Source organism: Calliphora vicina, chromosome 4, assembly GCF_958450345.1.
Source record: "Calliphora vicina chromosome 4, idCalVici1.1, whole genome shotgun sequence".
NCBI lineage: Eukaryota > Metazoa > Arthropoda > Insecta > Diptera > Calliphoridae > Calliphora > Calliphora vicina.
This window is the reverse complement of record NC_088783.1, coordinates 35,047,315-35,060,347: the sequence shown is the minus strand read 5'-3', so window position 1 is coordinate 35,060,347 and position 13,033 is coordinate 35,047,315. Positions and strand designations below refer to the sequence as shown.

General features: G+C 30.1%; 1 protein-coding gene across 1 annotated transcript; it reads right to left on the bottom strand.

The window, feature by feature from the left end:
• Nucleotides 1–2,619: 2,619 nt before the first annotated feature.
• ac (achaete) lies at nucleotides 2,620–3,513 on the bottom strand. Its single transcript, XM_065510045.1, has one exon. The coding sequence runs from the start codon at nucleotides 3,511–3,513 to the stop codon at nucleotides 2,620–2,622; it is 894 nt and encodes a 297-aa protein (XP_065366117.1).
• Nucleotides 3,514–13,033: the final 9,520 nt, after the last annotated feature.

The following is a 13,033-nucleotide window of genomic DNA, read 5'->3' as shown; positions in this document are numbered from 1 at the left end:
TGAAAATGGAGTTTTGCAACTGCCGTTAAAAAAATTAAATTTTTTTGTTCATACCTAAGAATAGGTTAACGGTATCCTACGAAGACAAAAACTCATATACAAGTAAATATGGACATATTTTAAGTAAAAATGAGCTTTTATTTTAATATTTCTCAAAATATGTTAATTTTGTTCCTACATTTCATGTTCTAGTGGCCTGAGACACGTTAATGGCCTGGCGAATTTTTAATAACTTTAACATTTTTTGACCGATTTCTGTTTTTTATGTCTCATTAGAACGACAATTACGTACACATTTCGATTCTTTTAAATTAAATTACAAAAGTAATTTTTTAATGGCAAAATTTTTACAAAAACTGAAAAAAATGCATTTTTTCCCCTTGTAAATGCATCTCAAAACTTCAGAGGGCTTGCGGCACGTCTTAACCCCAACCGATTTACCTAAAATTTTTTCAGGATGATTTTTTTGCTAATGTTCACCAAACTGGAGGGTGAGAATGGCCAAAATCCAACTTTCGTTTATTAAGGGCCACCCTAGTGTAGCCACTTTGAGCGTTTATTTTGTACTAATCTTTCTTGTGAATAAATCGTCAAATTAATAATGTCAAATGAATTGCAATTAGTTTCTAATTCAAATGAATTGGTTAAAGTGAATTGCAATTCATTTCCAATTTATTTGAATTGATTTTTAATTAATTCAAATGAAAGAATTAGCAATTAATTTTCAACTTAATTTTGTAAGTAAATGTAATTTTACAGATTCATTTGAATTGAAAACGTATTGCAACTCATTTTTATAAACGCATTTGATTCGTTTGAATTGATTAAAATTTCATTCAATTATTTTTTGTTGTTAAAAGAATTAATCCAAAATTTATCTAATTCGTAACGAATTAAAATCTAAAAAGAATGATTCATTTACAGCACTGAAAATCACCAAATACCCTTCACCAAAATATACTTTAAAATAAAAATTTTAAATATTTTTAGGTAAACAAAATTTTATTTTTTTTCCAGTTGTTTTTTCGAAATTGTTTTTTAAAATTTTTTTTAATTAATTTTTTTTTTAAATTTTAAAATTTTTTTTTTTAATTTAAAAATTTTTTTTTTAGTTTTTAAATTTTTTTTTTTAATATTTAGTGAAAAAAAATTCGGGTTAAAAAATATTTTTCCGATTTTGACCCATTGTAGGTCCAACTTACTATGGTCTTATATACGTCGTTGCACAGGTCTTTGAAATATCTATCATTAGATATACATATTGTCTATATTAATGATTTAGTAATCCAGATATGGGTCAAAAATAGGTAAAAAATCGAGGTTGTCCTGGTTTTTTCCTTATATCTCAGCCATTTGTGGACCGATTTTCTCGATAGCAACCGAGCCGGAAGAATTTCGGAGATATTGATGTATCATTCGTGTATGTAAGTTAGTTGAGGGCTTCAGAAAGTTGATTTCAACACACAGACGGACATGACTATATCGACTCCGCTATCTATAACGATTCAGAATATATATACTTTGTGGGGTCGCAAATGAAAAATGTAGAAATTACAAACGGAATGACAAACTTATATATACCCTTGCCACTCATGGTGAATTTGTATTTTAAAGCATAATTTGGTGAAGGGTATATAAGATTCGGCACAGCCGAATATAGCTCTCTTACTTGTTAGTTATAAGGCAAATTAGTTTCAATAAATAAAAGTTGAAAAATCTTAGCAATACACGAGCTATCACAATTTTTCTATTTTCATCAAGGCATTGATACTTTTAATATTTTTCAGTACACATCATTTCGTAAAACTGTGGAAATAAATGAAAGTAAAAAGGAAAACTTGATGCTTCCTTGTATGAAAATGGAGTCCTATCAGTTATACTTGATTGCTTAATCATAGCGAGCTGTCTCGCAAACCAACTGTTTTCTCATACAACAATGATAGTTCGCAGGATAAATATAAAATTGCTAAATAATAACCTTTTACTAAACTTTGTCACTACAGAATTAGCCGCAAATCGGACTAGTGCTGCCCTCTTTAAGTGGCTGCAAGAACTTTTTAATTTATGTTTGCAATTGTATGCTGTTGATATTTTTAAAATGATTTTAAAATCATTAAGACTATTTAACTTCCCATAAAAGTATTTCAAAGACACTTTTGAATATTATAAATAAAAAACCAATTGAAATTTGTTTGTAATAAATATTTTTTTTTATATTTGTTTAAAATTAATATTGTCTATTTAGTTTAGTGTCCTCCATTGCTTAATACTAAAAAAAATTGTATAAAACTAAAATATTTTAAATCATTGTCTTCCATTTAAAATAAATATAAACTAACTTATTTATAACTTAAAAATAAATATGTATGTATAAAAAATAACAGGCACAGCAATTAAAAACTTAAAACTAATTTGTACATTTTCTTTTAACAATAATCATTCATGAGGTAGAATAAACTCCCCGCTATCTCTCATTCATTGTTCCAGAGTTGTAATAAAAATTAATAATAATACTTTTGCAATGACCAATCAATGGTTTCTTTCTTCGTCGTTGTTGTAACATTATAAAAAAGGCAGACTAGATTATCAAAATCTTTGTTGTTGATGATTTGGCAGTATTCATTGATCTTGCCACAGGGATATGTAGTCCAAGAGTTCTTCATCGTCTGTGGATGAGGCAGAACTGGTATTGTTGTGTTGATAATCATCAAAACTGAACGATGATGACGTTGGTTCCGTCTTAATGGGAGTTGTATTTGGTGTATTCAATGCAAATGTCGATGGATCGGATGATTGATAATGATTTGGTGAATGATGGAATTGATAGGATTCATGGGAAGTACAGGAATTGGCTGGAGAAATTAAATTGTGTTGTTGAAAGCTGCCGGCATAACTTAAAGGTGTACAATATTGTAATGAGGTTTGAGCTTGAGATTGTTGGTAGTAGTTATTGCCGCTGGTGGTGGTGTTGTTGATGTATAGAGAAGGTGGTGGTGAGCTACTGGTTGATGAGGCATATGATGAGACTGGTGAGTTGGTTGTTGTTCCGTATGATGATACACTGGAAGAATCACTGCTGTCCACTTCATCAATCAAATTCTTAAGACGGCGTATATATTCGGCGGCCATGCGCAAAGTGTCAACTTTGCTGAGCTTCTTGTCGGCGCCAGGACCAATACCCCGTCTGCCATTACTAATTTCTGCCACAATTGCTGTAGGAATGTGTTTTCTCAATGTGGAGAAACCATCATTGACTTGCTTAACGCGACTGCGTTCACGAGCATTGCGTTTCACTACTGCCGGATTGTTAGAGTCCAAGGTAGTGCCGGCCAACATGCTGTTGTGTGCCGAAGGTTTTGTATATGGTGCAGGTGCTATAGATCTTTGGTGGTTGACATTACGAGTTCTTAAAACTTCTCGTAGTGGTTGCTGCTGCTGCTGGGCATGGTGTTGCTGCAGTTGATATTGTGTGGGTTGTTGATGATAAACCATATTCTCTGAACCCAAAGCCATGTTTGAAATATTATTTTGTTTTTGGTATGAATTAATTTTGGTAAATTTGAAAATTTTTATTATTTTCCAAGTATTTTTTTTTAGTTGTTTACTCTTTGGATGCTTAAGATGTAATGATGCCCTTCTCTGCGCCGTCTGGGTATTTAAATGGTTTCCTCTGGCATCCTCGAAGTAAAGGAATTTCATTCAACACAATACGCACAATTTTTACCTGTTATTTTCTGACTCTTTACAGGTAACTAAAAATCAGAGATCATTCTTTATGTTCTCTACTCATTGACAAAACAACTCTCGCACGCATGCAACTCTCAGCAGGATATTATTAACAAGAGCTAGTTTTCTCTCAAGCATCCCTTTGAAAACTCTCACAATGTTACCTTTTTTGCTCTTTAGTCTCAGACTGTGAGTTTTATGGCCAAGAAATCCAAATAGTTTTGAGATTTTACCTTAAACAAACTCAATTTACTCAGATTTTATATTTTAAAATTTACAAACATTTTACTCAGAGATTATTTTGTTTGATTTACTTTACTTGGTATTTACCTGTGCAGCCAAGATCAGGGGAAATTTTTTATGCTATCACACGATGGGAACAGTTTTCAAGTTGAAATATTTCCCCTTTTTATTTTTAGTTTGCAGATATTTACTTTATGTTTGAAATTTATTTTACAATTGACTTTATTTAATGTTGTCCTATGCTGCAGTCGCGTGCCGTCTGTTTAGCCGGTTTTCAACTGTTTCTCTTTCTTCATTGTCTGGCTGACTTTTGTTGAGAATCATGTGAAAAATTATGCTCCCAACAAGAAGGAGCAAGCGATTTTTTGTGCGTTTAAATAATAAACATTTGTAGTTGTTTAAAGAGATGCCAAGTATAAAGTAATTATGAAAAATAATATGTTGGCGGTTTTTGGAATCATTGAACTATTAAAATTATTTAATTAAGAATCCACTAAACAATGAATTGTATAAATGCAAATATTAATTTTGGTCTTACATCAAACTGGAAGATATGAGAACCCAAAAATGTTTACTATTAGTTAATATCTTCATTATAGACTTAGGAAAGCCTAGCTATGGTGTAGAAACGAATAAAAGTAGCTGAATTTTTCCTCTTTTTAGTTTTCGGAATTCTAAAAAAGTAAAAAATATGTATTAATACAGTATTACAGTAATACAGTAAGTATATTCAGAACTCCTCCGGTATTGAGGGATTTTTCACCTCCTAAAATTCTCTAGTACATTTGCATCATTTTCCAAGCAACTAATTTCTCCCACTCTCAGAAGCATTGACTAAGAAGTTGATAGATTTCTATAAGGAAGGTTAAGTCATACTAACTAAAATAGAATGGGGATAAAATGACATACATCACATAACAACAGAAGTAGAAATCATAGAGTTCTTTTTGAGTGATTTGGATATACTGAATTAAGGTGTTTGTATTCTATAATCTGCTGTTTTGAAAGAAAACAAGTAAGAGAGCTATATTCGGCTGTGCCAAATCTTATATACCCTTAACCAAATTATACTTGAAAATATTTTTTTTTAAATATTTTTATTTAAACAAAATCAAAAAATTTTTTTTTTAATGTTTTAAAATTTTTTTTCCAAATTTTTTTTTAATTTTTTTTAAAAAAAGTTTTTTCAAAATTTTTTTTTTTAAATTTCTTTAATTATTTTTTTTGGAAAAAGAATTTATGACAAAAACAACATTTTTGATGAAAAAAAAAATTCGGGTTAAAAAATATTTTTTCAGATTTTGACTCATTGTATGTCCAACTTACTATGGTATTATATACGTCGTTACAAAGGTCTTTGAAATATCTATCATTAGACATCCATATTGCCTATATTAATGACTTAGTAATCCAGATATGGGTCAAAAATAGGTAAAAAACCGAGGTTGTCCTAGTTTTTTCCTTATATCTCAGCCGGAAGAATTTCGGAGATATTGATGTATGAATCGTGTATGTAAGTTATTTGGGGGCTTCGGAAAGTTCAACACACAGACGGACATGGCTATATCGATTCCGCTATCTATTACGATCCAGATTATATATATTTTATGGGGTCGCAAATGAAAAATGTGGAAATTACAAACGGAATGACAAACTTATATATACCCTTGCCACTCATGGTGAAGGGTATAATTACAGAGGAGATCCTGATCTTATAGCTAATTTGACATTCTGTTGACAATAACTTAGAGAAAAGTTATTGTCTAACTTGTCATGAATGAATATCGTGTCTTCGATATTCATCGACCTTCTCTTTTGTTTTTCCTTCGGTTAGTAATCAGTAGGGGGTGGATTTTCATGCATTTATTATTGGAAAATATGCTTGAAAAAAGTCAAAATAAGATCTAAAAGTTTAAAAAATATGCAGTTATACTTTCGTGCAGAAACAAAAAATAATGGAAATATGGATCGCGAAATGTCCAAAAAATACACAACAGTATTCACAGCAATTAGAAATTTTTAAATTAACCACGAATTAAATAGTTAAAGCTTTTAATTTATAATTGTTCTTCTTAGAAAACGATAGTAATATTATTTATAATATCTTGGTATGAATACTTGTTTAAAGCCATAAACAGTTTTTAAATTTATCAAAGGTTTATAAAACAAAATTTCCATACAAAATCTGTTTCATAAACCTTTGATAAATTTATAAATTGTTTATGCATATGGGGGATAATCTTTAGAGCATCTCTCTTGAGACTTGACTTTTAAAATCGTCAATATTTTGATTGTACTGTAAAGTAGCATCTAACCTTAATTTTCATCTCCTAATGACCCAGCAGTTAAGCAAGTAGTAAATGTATCCATTAGAGAAAGTAAATGTCACTAATGTCTGATCAGTTGGCTAACTCCATTTGATAAGTATCTGTTGTTTGTAATGCAGGGAAAAGTCAATTGGTTACTTTATTCATTCCATGTAATCTAGCGTAAAGACAATTGACACCTAAGTGTCTCTAAGTAATCGATAGTGTAGTCACTTTAAACGGTAATTGGGGTAGTGCATTTGTCTCTAAGAAATCCAAAAGGGTCAACTGACTCTCTACTTAGAACATGAAAGTGTTAAAATAAATAGTCACGTAGTCAGCTACAACTACTGGGAAATAACTGTAAGTAGCGGTAACTGTGTATGTGAAGTTACAACATTTTTCAATAACGAAATCTCTTTTAAATCGAAATTGAAATGAAAACAAATATGAATGTTTTCGAGACATATAATGAATTTTTGATACATAAAAATAACTCTAAACTTTTTTGAAGAAAAATGTTTTGAAATTATAATTTTCAATTGCTAATAGAGAAATGAAGAAGATTTAATGCCAGTTTTTTGAATACATTTAATAACATTTAATGCTATTTTGCCCATTAACGACAAAAAAATATTAAAAACTTGGATAATATGTATATAAATATATGCATTTGAAGTTAAATATAACAAAATATTCTCTAACAAATCGATGCCATTTTATAGCAAAATGTGCGATGCGGATAGATAACTAGGCTACATTGTATTTGGACGTTCGAGAAAAAACATGCATTTGTATATAAATCCGCCCCCTAGTCATCAGTGTTGATGGCCAGTTCGATCAACGTCTTCTGGTTGCATGCATAAATGTTATCCTTAGAAGTGAGGTTGTTTAATTAAATTGTGTAGGACGTAGTATATGATCTCGATAAAGTTTATTGGAACCATAACGAGTCCTGGCACAGGGGGATCTCTTAGCGACTAGTCCTTTTTAAACACTCACTGACCATTTGGGTTTTCTCAAACAGCTAAACATCATAATGGAAGAAAGGATTCAAAGGTAAGGGAAAATGCAGTAGGATCTGCGAGTAGGATTGTTAGACCTTTCAGTTAATCTTAAAAATAGAAAAACTACAAAGAGTAGGATCTGACTTCTGACTTGTTATGCTGGTGGCGGAGGTAAAGGGTGTAAATGTATACCGATCGACTCAGAATCATTAAAACTTGGCACATACATTTTTTTTTGGGTCTAAGGACAAAACCTATCGGTCCATTATTTCGTTTAGCCTTCATACAAATGTCCTTCCGGAATAGGAAATTTTTGTCATAAATATTTGATCTATATAACTATTTACACAAATTTCTCCAAAAATAAGTTTTACATAAAAGGAACTCACATTTAAAATTCTTTGACGGATCAATCCAAAAATCTCTTAAAAATTTTGTTATCCGAATAAAATTTAACACAAAAAGTTTCTTGTAGAAAGAATTCACGCGATCTAATTTCATGGCGATCGGTCCATGATCGGTATTTTCGTTAAAATAAAAGCTAAAATAACAATACGCAATACAAACCAGGGTTTACAATTGCTACTATATTAGCCGTCAATTGCAGTAAATATACATTTTTATCAATCTGCATACTAAAAATATAGTTACTATTATAATTTTGTATAACTCTGCTAATATAAATTGCTGTTACTATTCATATATTACTATACAAATTGCAATGTTAGTTTGCAATTTCTAGTAGCAGATACAACCAGTTGTCAACTCGTTATTGTAGCACAACAACCAAAATATATGTTCGTGCTATAGCAGCATACACACTTTTTTGCCGAACTAATATTGCGCGTCAGCATTCGTTTTTGTTTTGTTGTGCTATCAATTTTCTCTGGCAGCAATTTACATTTCTTTGGTTGCTTTGCTATGGTTGCATTGATATTTCTTGTTTTTTGGCTATTTGGATGCTGCTAGTTATTTTATTGTCAAGTATGTAATACGAAATAACGATTATTCATTAGTGTAAATATTTTTGAATCTAACTGAGATATTGACTTGCATTTTTTTTGTAAGACCAAAAATTAAAATATCTAAACAAGAAAAAAAAATGTTCGGAATAAATGTGGATCAAATTGTTCCTAATATGTATTTGCAATCCTATTAAAATTTTGATAAAAATTTTAGTTTTAGAAACTCAATAAATATGTAATCTGTAATAAAATCTTTATTTATTAGCAAAACTCAATGAAATTTTCAACGTTTTTTAAATTTGTCATTCCAAATTACAAAGTGTAAAAAAACTTTTCAAAAGGTTAAAAGGAATCCCACAATTCCTAAAAATTTAAGCGAAAATCCCGAAAATGGTATTTTTTACAATTTTAACCATATGGTCTACATTTCCTTCGGGGCTGGGAAAATACTTTGGGGATAAATAGGGAACAAATCAAGGTTTCTAAAGCTGCTTTCCGTTTTTTGATTCCAACTTTGGGATTTTAGAACATGTGGCCCAAAGTTGAAATTTTTATCAAAAAATAGGTCAAATTCCGAAGGACGAAAGGGCAACATGTTCAAAAAATAGGACATGTTTTTTATATCAAAATGTTCTCTGTAAAGCTACCTTACAGAAAAACATAAAATTGTTATATGTTCTTAAAGAAAGTTTTTTTTTAATAAAAAAGATTTAAGTCACCTTTTCATCCAAAAAACAGCAAAAATCTACTATTTTTTGAATTCTTAAATTGAAAATCGTTTATTTTTGGATCTATAATCGATATTACTCTGAAATATTTTGTATATTACTGATAATTTAGTTGTCTAACTAACAAAAAAAAATCGAGCCCGTTCGGTACAAAAGTACGACCTATATTTTTAAAAAAGCGGACCAAGGTATGGCAAAATTTTAAAATTTCAATTTTGAAATGCCTATAACTCGAAAAGTATAAGAGATAAATAGCACACACAAGCATATTTTTTCAAGACATAGGCGAGCGCTTTCTAAACATATAAAACTCTTTGAAATCGAATGGGAAACAAAAAAATGGCACGTGTTTAAAAATTTTGCATGACGAAGGTACCCTATTCTGAGCCCCCATAGCGCCGCCCCTGAGGCATTTGTAGGTCCCATTTCAATAATTTAAACTCGAATACTCCTTGGCTATGCCCGCGTCAAATTTTATCCTGATCAGATCAGCCGTTTAGAAATGCCAGATATATTTCAAAAAAATTTTGATTCTGCCCAACTGTACATTGGGTGTGTTTACTGATATGTTGTTATGCACTTATCAAGAAAAGCAACTGATAGCATCAATTGCAGAAATGTCAATTGTGCTATAGCACAACTACAGAAGTGTGTATTTTTGCTAGAAAAGTTTGCCAGCACAACAAAATAAAACGAATGGAGTGCAATATTAGCACGACAGAAAAACTGTGTGTGGTACTAAAGCACGAACATATATTTTGGTGGATATGCAATGGATTGTGTTTGCTACTAAAAATTGCAGACTAGCATTGCAATTTTAATAGTAATACGAACGAACAGTATGAATATTTATATTAGCTGATTGTGATGAAATGAGATAATTTCATATTTATTGCATAGTCAAATGTAAGAAATATGTTGCTAGAGCTGAATATCGAAACCCTGATACAAACTTAACAACTCATGATATAGACATGATCTATTAAAGTGGATTACCAGTGCATTCTAAGACCCAAAATTAAGTTTACGTCGTTTTGATGATTAACTTCAAAAATTGAAATTTTACTTACAGTAAAATCAATAGAACGGAAGTACCAATTTCAGTTTACATAAATCTATTATGGAATTAAATATTTTTCACATAACCAGTTACATTTGATTTAAATAAATTTACAGTTTATCCGAGATATGTATATTTTTTTATTTTTCAAATAAGTCTTTGATTTATTATTAACCATGCCTATTTATCAATTTCTTTAACCTTTAATTTAAATTCATTACAATAATTTAAGTGTGAAACTCTTTTTTAATAAGACACTCATATTAATAAATTTCAAATAGAATCACGATTTAGCCTACACCAATTAGTCAATCATGAATTTAAATACTACTTTCTACATGTGTTAAAAACTACTTCCAATAAACATCCTTTTTTTATTATGAGTAGGTAGCGGTATTTATGTTTTTATATCAAAATATTTATATTTACAAATTAAACGCCATAAATCTAAACCAATTTACATTGTTTTCCAACATTGAAAAACTACATCATGTTGCTTAAACCACAAATTAAATTCTAAATAAAACTTGCATTGGTAACACCCCATACATGATCTGATGAAAGGGTTTTAACAAATGCTTATGTACAAAACAACTAACAGCAACTACAAATTAATAAAATAAATTTAAATTGTAACAAATTAAATCAAAGCTGACGGCTGATTTTGTTCTAGAAAGCAGCCATAAAATAATATCAGGATAATTGAAGCCTACGTTCAATGTGTAGACATTTCAGTATCTGTGGTATATGCTAATTAATGTTAAATAAATTACTAAAACACCTAGAAATTGTGATTATATAGCGCGACTTTGAAGAAAATTTATTGGATGTATTTGTACTGCTTCTACGTTATTTAGAAATATGTAGGAAAATGCAAACCGGTATATAGAGAAATAGGAACGCACCCAACGGTTAAGGATCAAGTAATACATTTATGTGTGGTATTAAACTCCGGCTGGAAGTGGAGTTTTATATACAATGTTAGATTTGATTTATTTATTAGAAATTAGTACCTAATATTTCAGCACTATTTTTAGCACTGATACATTTAATGTAGATACCAGGGAATAGGAAAGCAAACAGCAGTTCTGGTAACTGTCTTCGAAAAATTTCTTTGATTTTAAAACAAATAAAAAAATCCTATAAAAATTTAATATAAAGGGATAAACTGACTCGATTTTGGTTATATACAAACCTGTGACCATTTGTCATTTGTATTAGAATGGTTTCAATTTCCATTATATTTTGTTCTACCTTCGTTAGATTCCAATTAATTCAGCAAATTCCCAAAAATAAATATTTAATTTTTTTTTTAAATTTTGAGTTGGCAATGATTTGCTTATTACTTAAATCAAGAATTAGGTAATGATATTAATTAAAACTTGAAGAAAACCGTAGAAAAACTAAATAAAATTGAATTCCATGGATGTTGATTTTATTCCAAATTTCCCGTTCCTGGAATTCCCGTGAAATACTCTAACACATACCTATCTCCGACAACTCTCCACTATATTAAATACTTCTATCGGGAAAAATTAACTTCACGCTAGGTTAAATGGGATGTCAGTATACTTAAGCAAAAAAAAAATAAATAAACTGTATGAGAAAAACCAATTTGTACGATTTACTCATAAAAAAGTGCAGTACAAAATAAAAGTTCAAAGTGGCTACAATCTAGGTTACATAGAGACACTAAAGTGACAATTGACATCACGCTATATTACATTGGATGTATAAAGTAACCAATTAACTTCTCTCTGCACTACTTGGAGTTAGCCAAGTGATCAGGCATTAGTGACAATTACTTTCTATACGGGATACATTGACTACTTGCTTAACTGTTGGGCAACTTCACATATCACTCAAGGCTAGAAAAAAATGTTTACATAAAAAAATCGCTTACAAAATACTTTATTGCTGGACAAGTTAAAATCAAATCGCTTACTTTTGGTACATCGAGAACAAAAATAAGTACGTTGACTACTACAAACAGTACTTATTTTTCCCCATTATTTTTCAGCTTATTGTGTAAGTAAAGTTTTTGCTGGATACTTTGTGGTGCTGATAGCATTTACTGATTTCAAGAATTATTTTGGAGTTTTTAAACACATTGTAGTAGTGTAGCTAATATTTTATTTATTATTTCAGTTTAAACTTTAATTTTATATTAAATTTACTACTTTGTAATATCAGCAACAATTCGAATGCTCAGCTACATAATTAATGCCATAAATTATGTAAAATAAAAGTAGCAATAATTGTTGTCACTATGGATATCAAACTGACATTAACACGGTTGGCAGGATTGCAACCATCACTTCCCCGACATTGATCGCAATCTTGATTGTATGATGCTTCCAAAATAGACCCAGTCAAGGGGGCATAGCAACCATTTACATTTGTAGAGGCACAACTTCGGTAATAGTATTCGGTAGTATCTGGAAAATAAATAAATCAAATTTACTTAAATACGTACTAAAGTAATGCAAATATTTAATATGCATCTAATTTTTGTGGAAAACTTACTAACTTTAAAATGCTCCCGAAAACAATCGTAGTCAGATGAGGTGGCACTTATGTTAATGCCACTGTGAAAATGTTTCAAATAAGCTCTTGTATCACTGGCCAGTTTAGGACTACAATCATATAGTTTGGGATTTTTACAAGAGTTTTTGGAATCGCAAACGTAACAGCGGAGAGAGTAGCCTGGAATTGATTAAATTTGTTATGTTGTAATCAATTATTACAAAAGTAAAAATATTTACAAAAACTCTTTACATTGGATGTTACCAGAACTTTCAAAAAATGTTTATATAATCAGCTTAATAAAAAAACCTCGGTTTTTGGCCTATTTTTGATCTATGTCTGGATTTTTAAGTCATTAATATAGACAATATTTATATCTAATGATATATATTTGGAAGTCCATTGCAACGATGTATATAAGGCTATTTTTAACCCAAATAAATTTTTTTCACCAAATAAATTTGTCATAATT

Bases quoted from the DNA above. Each gene is read 5' to 3' on its own strand.
- ac (XM_065510045.1), bottom strand. From the start codon at position 3,513: ATGGCTTTGGGTTCAGAGAATATGGTTTATCATCAACAACCCACACAA.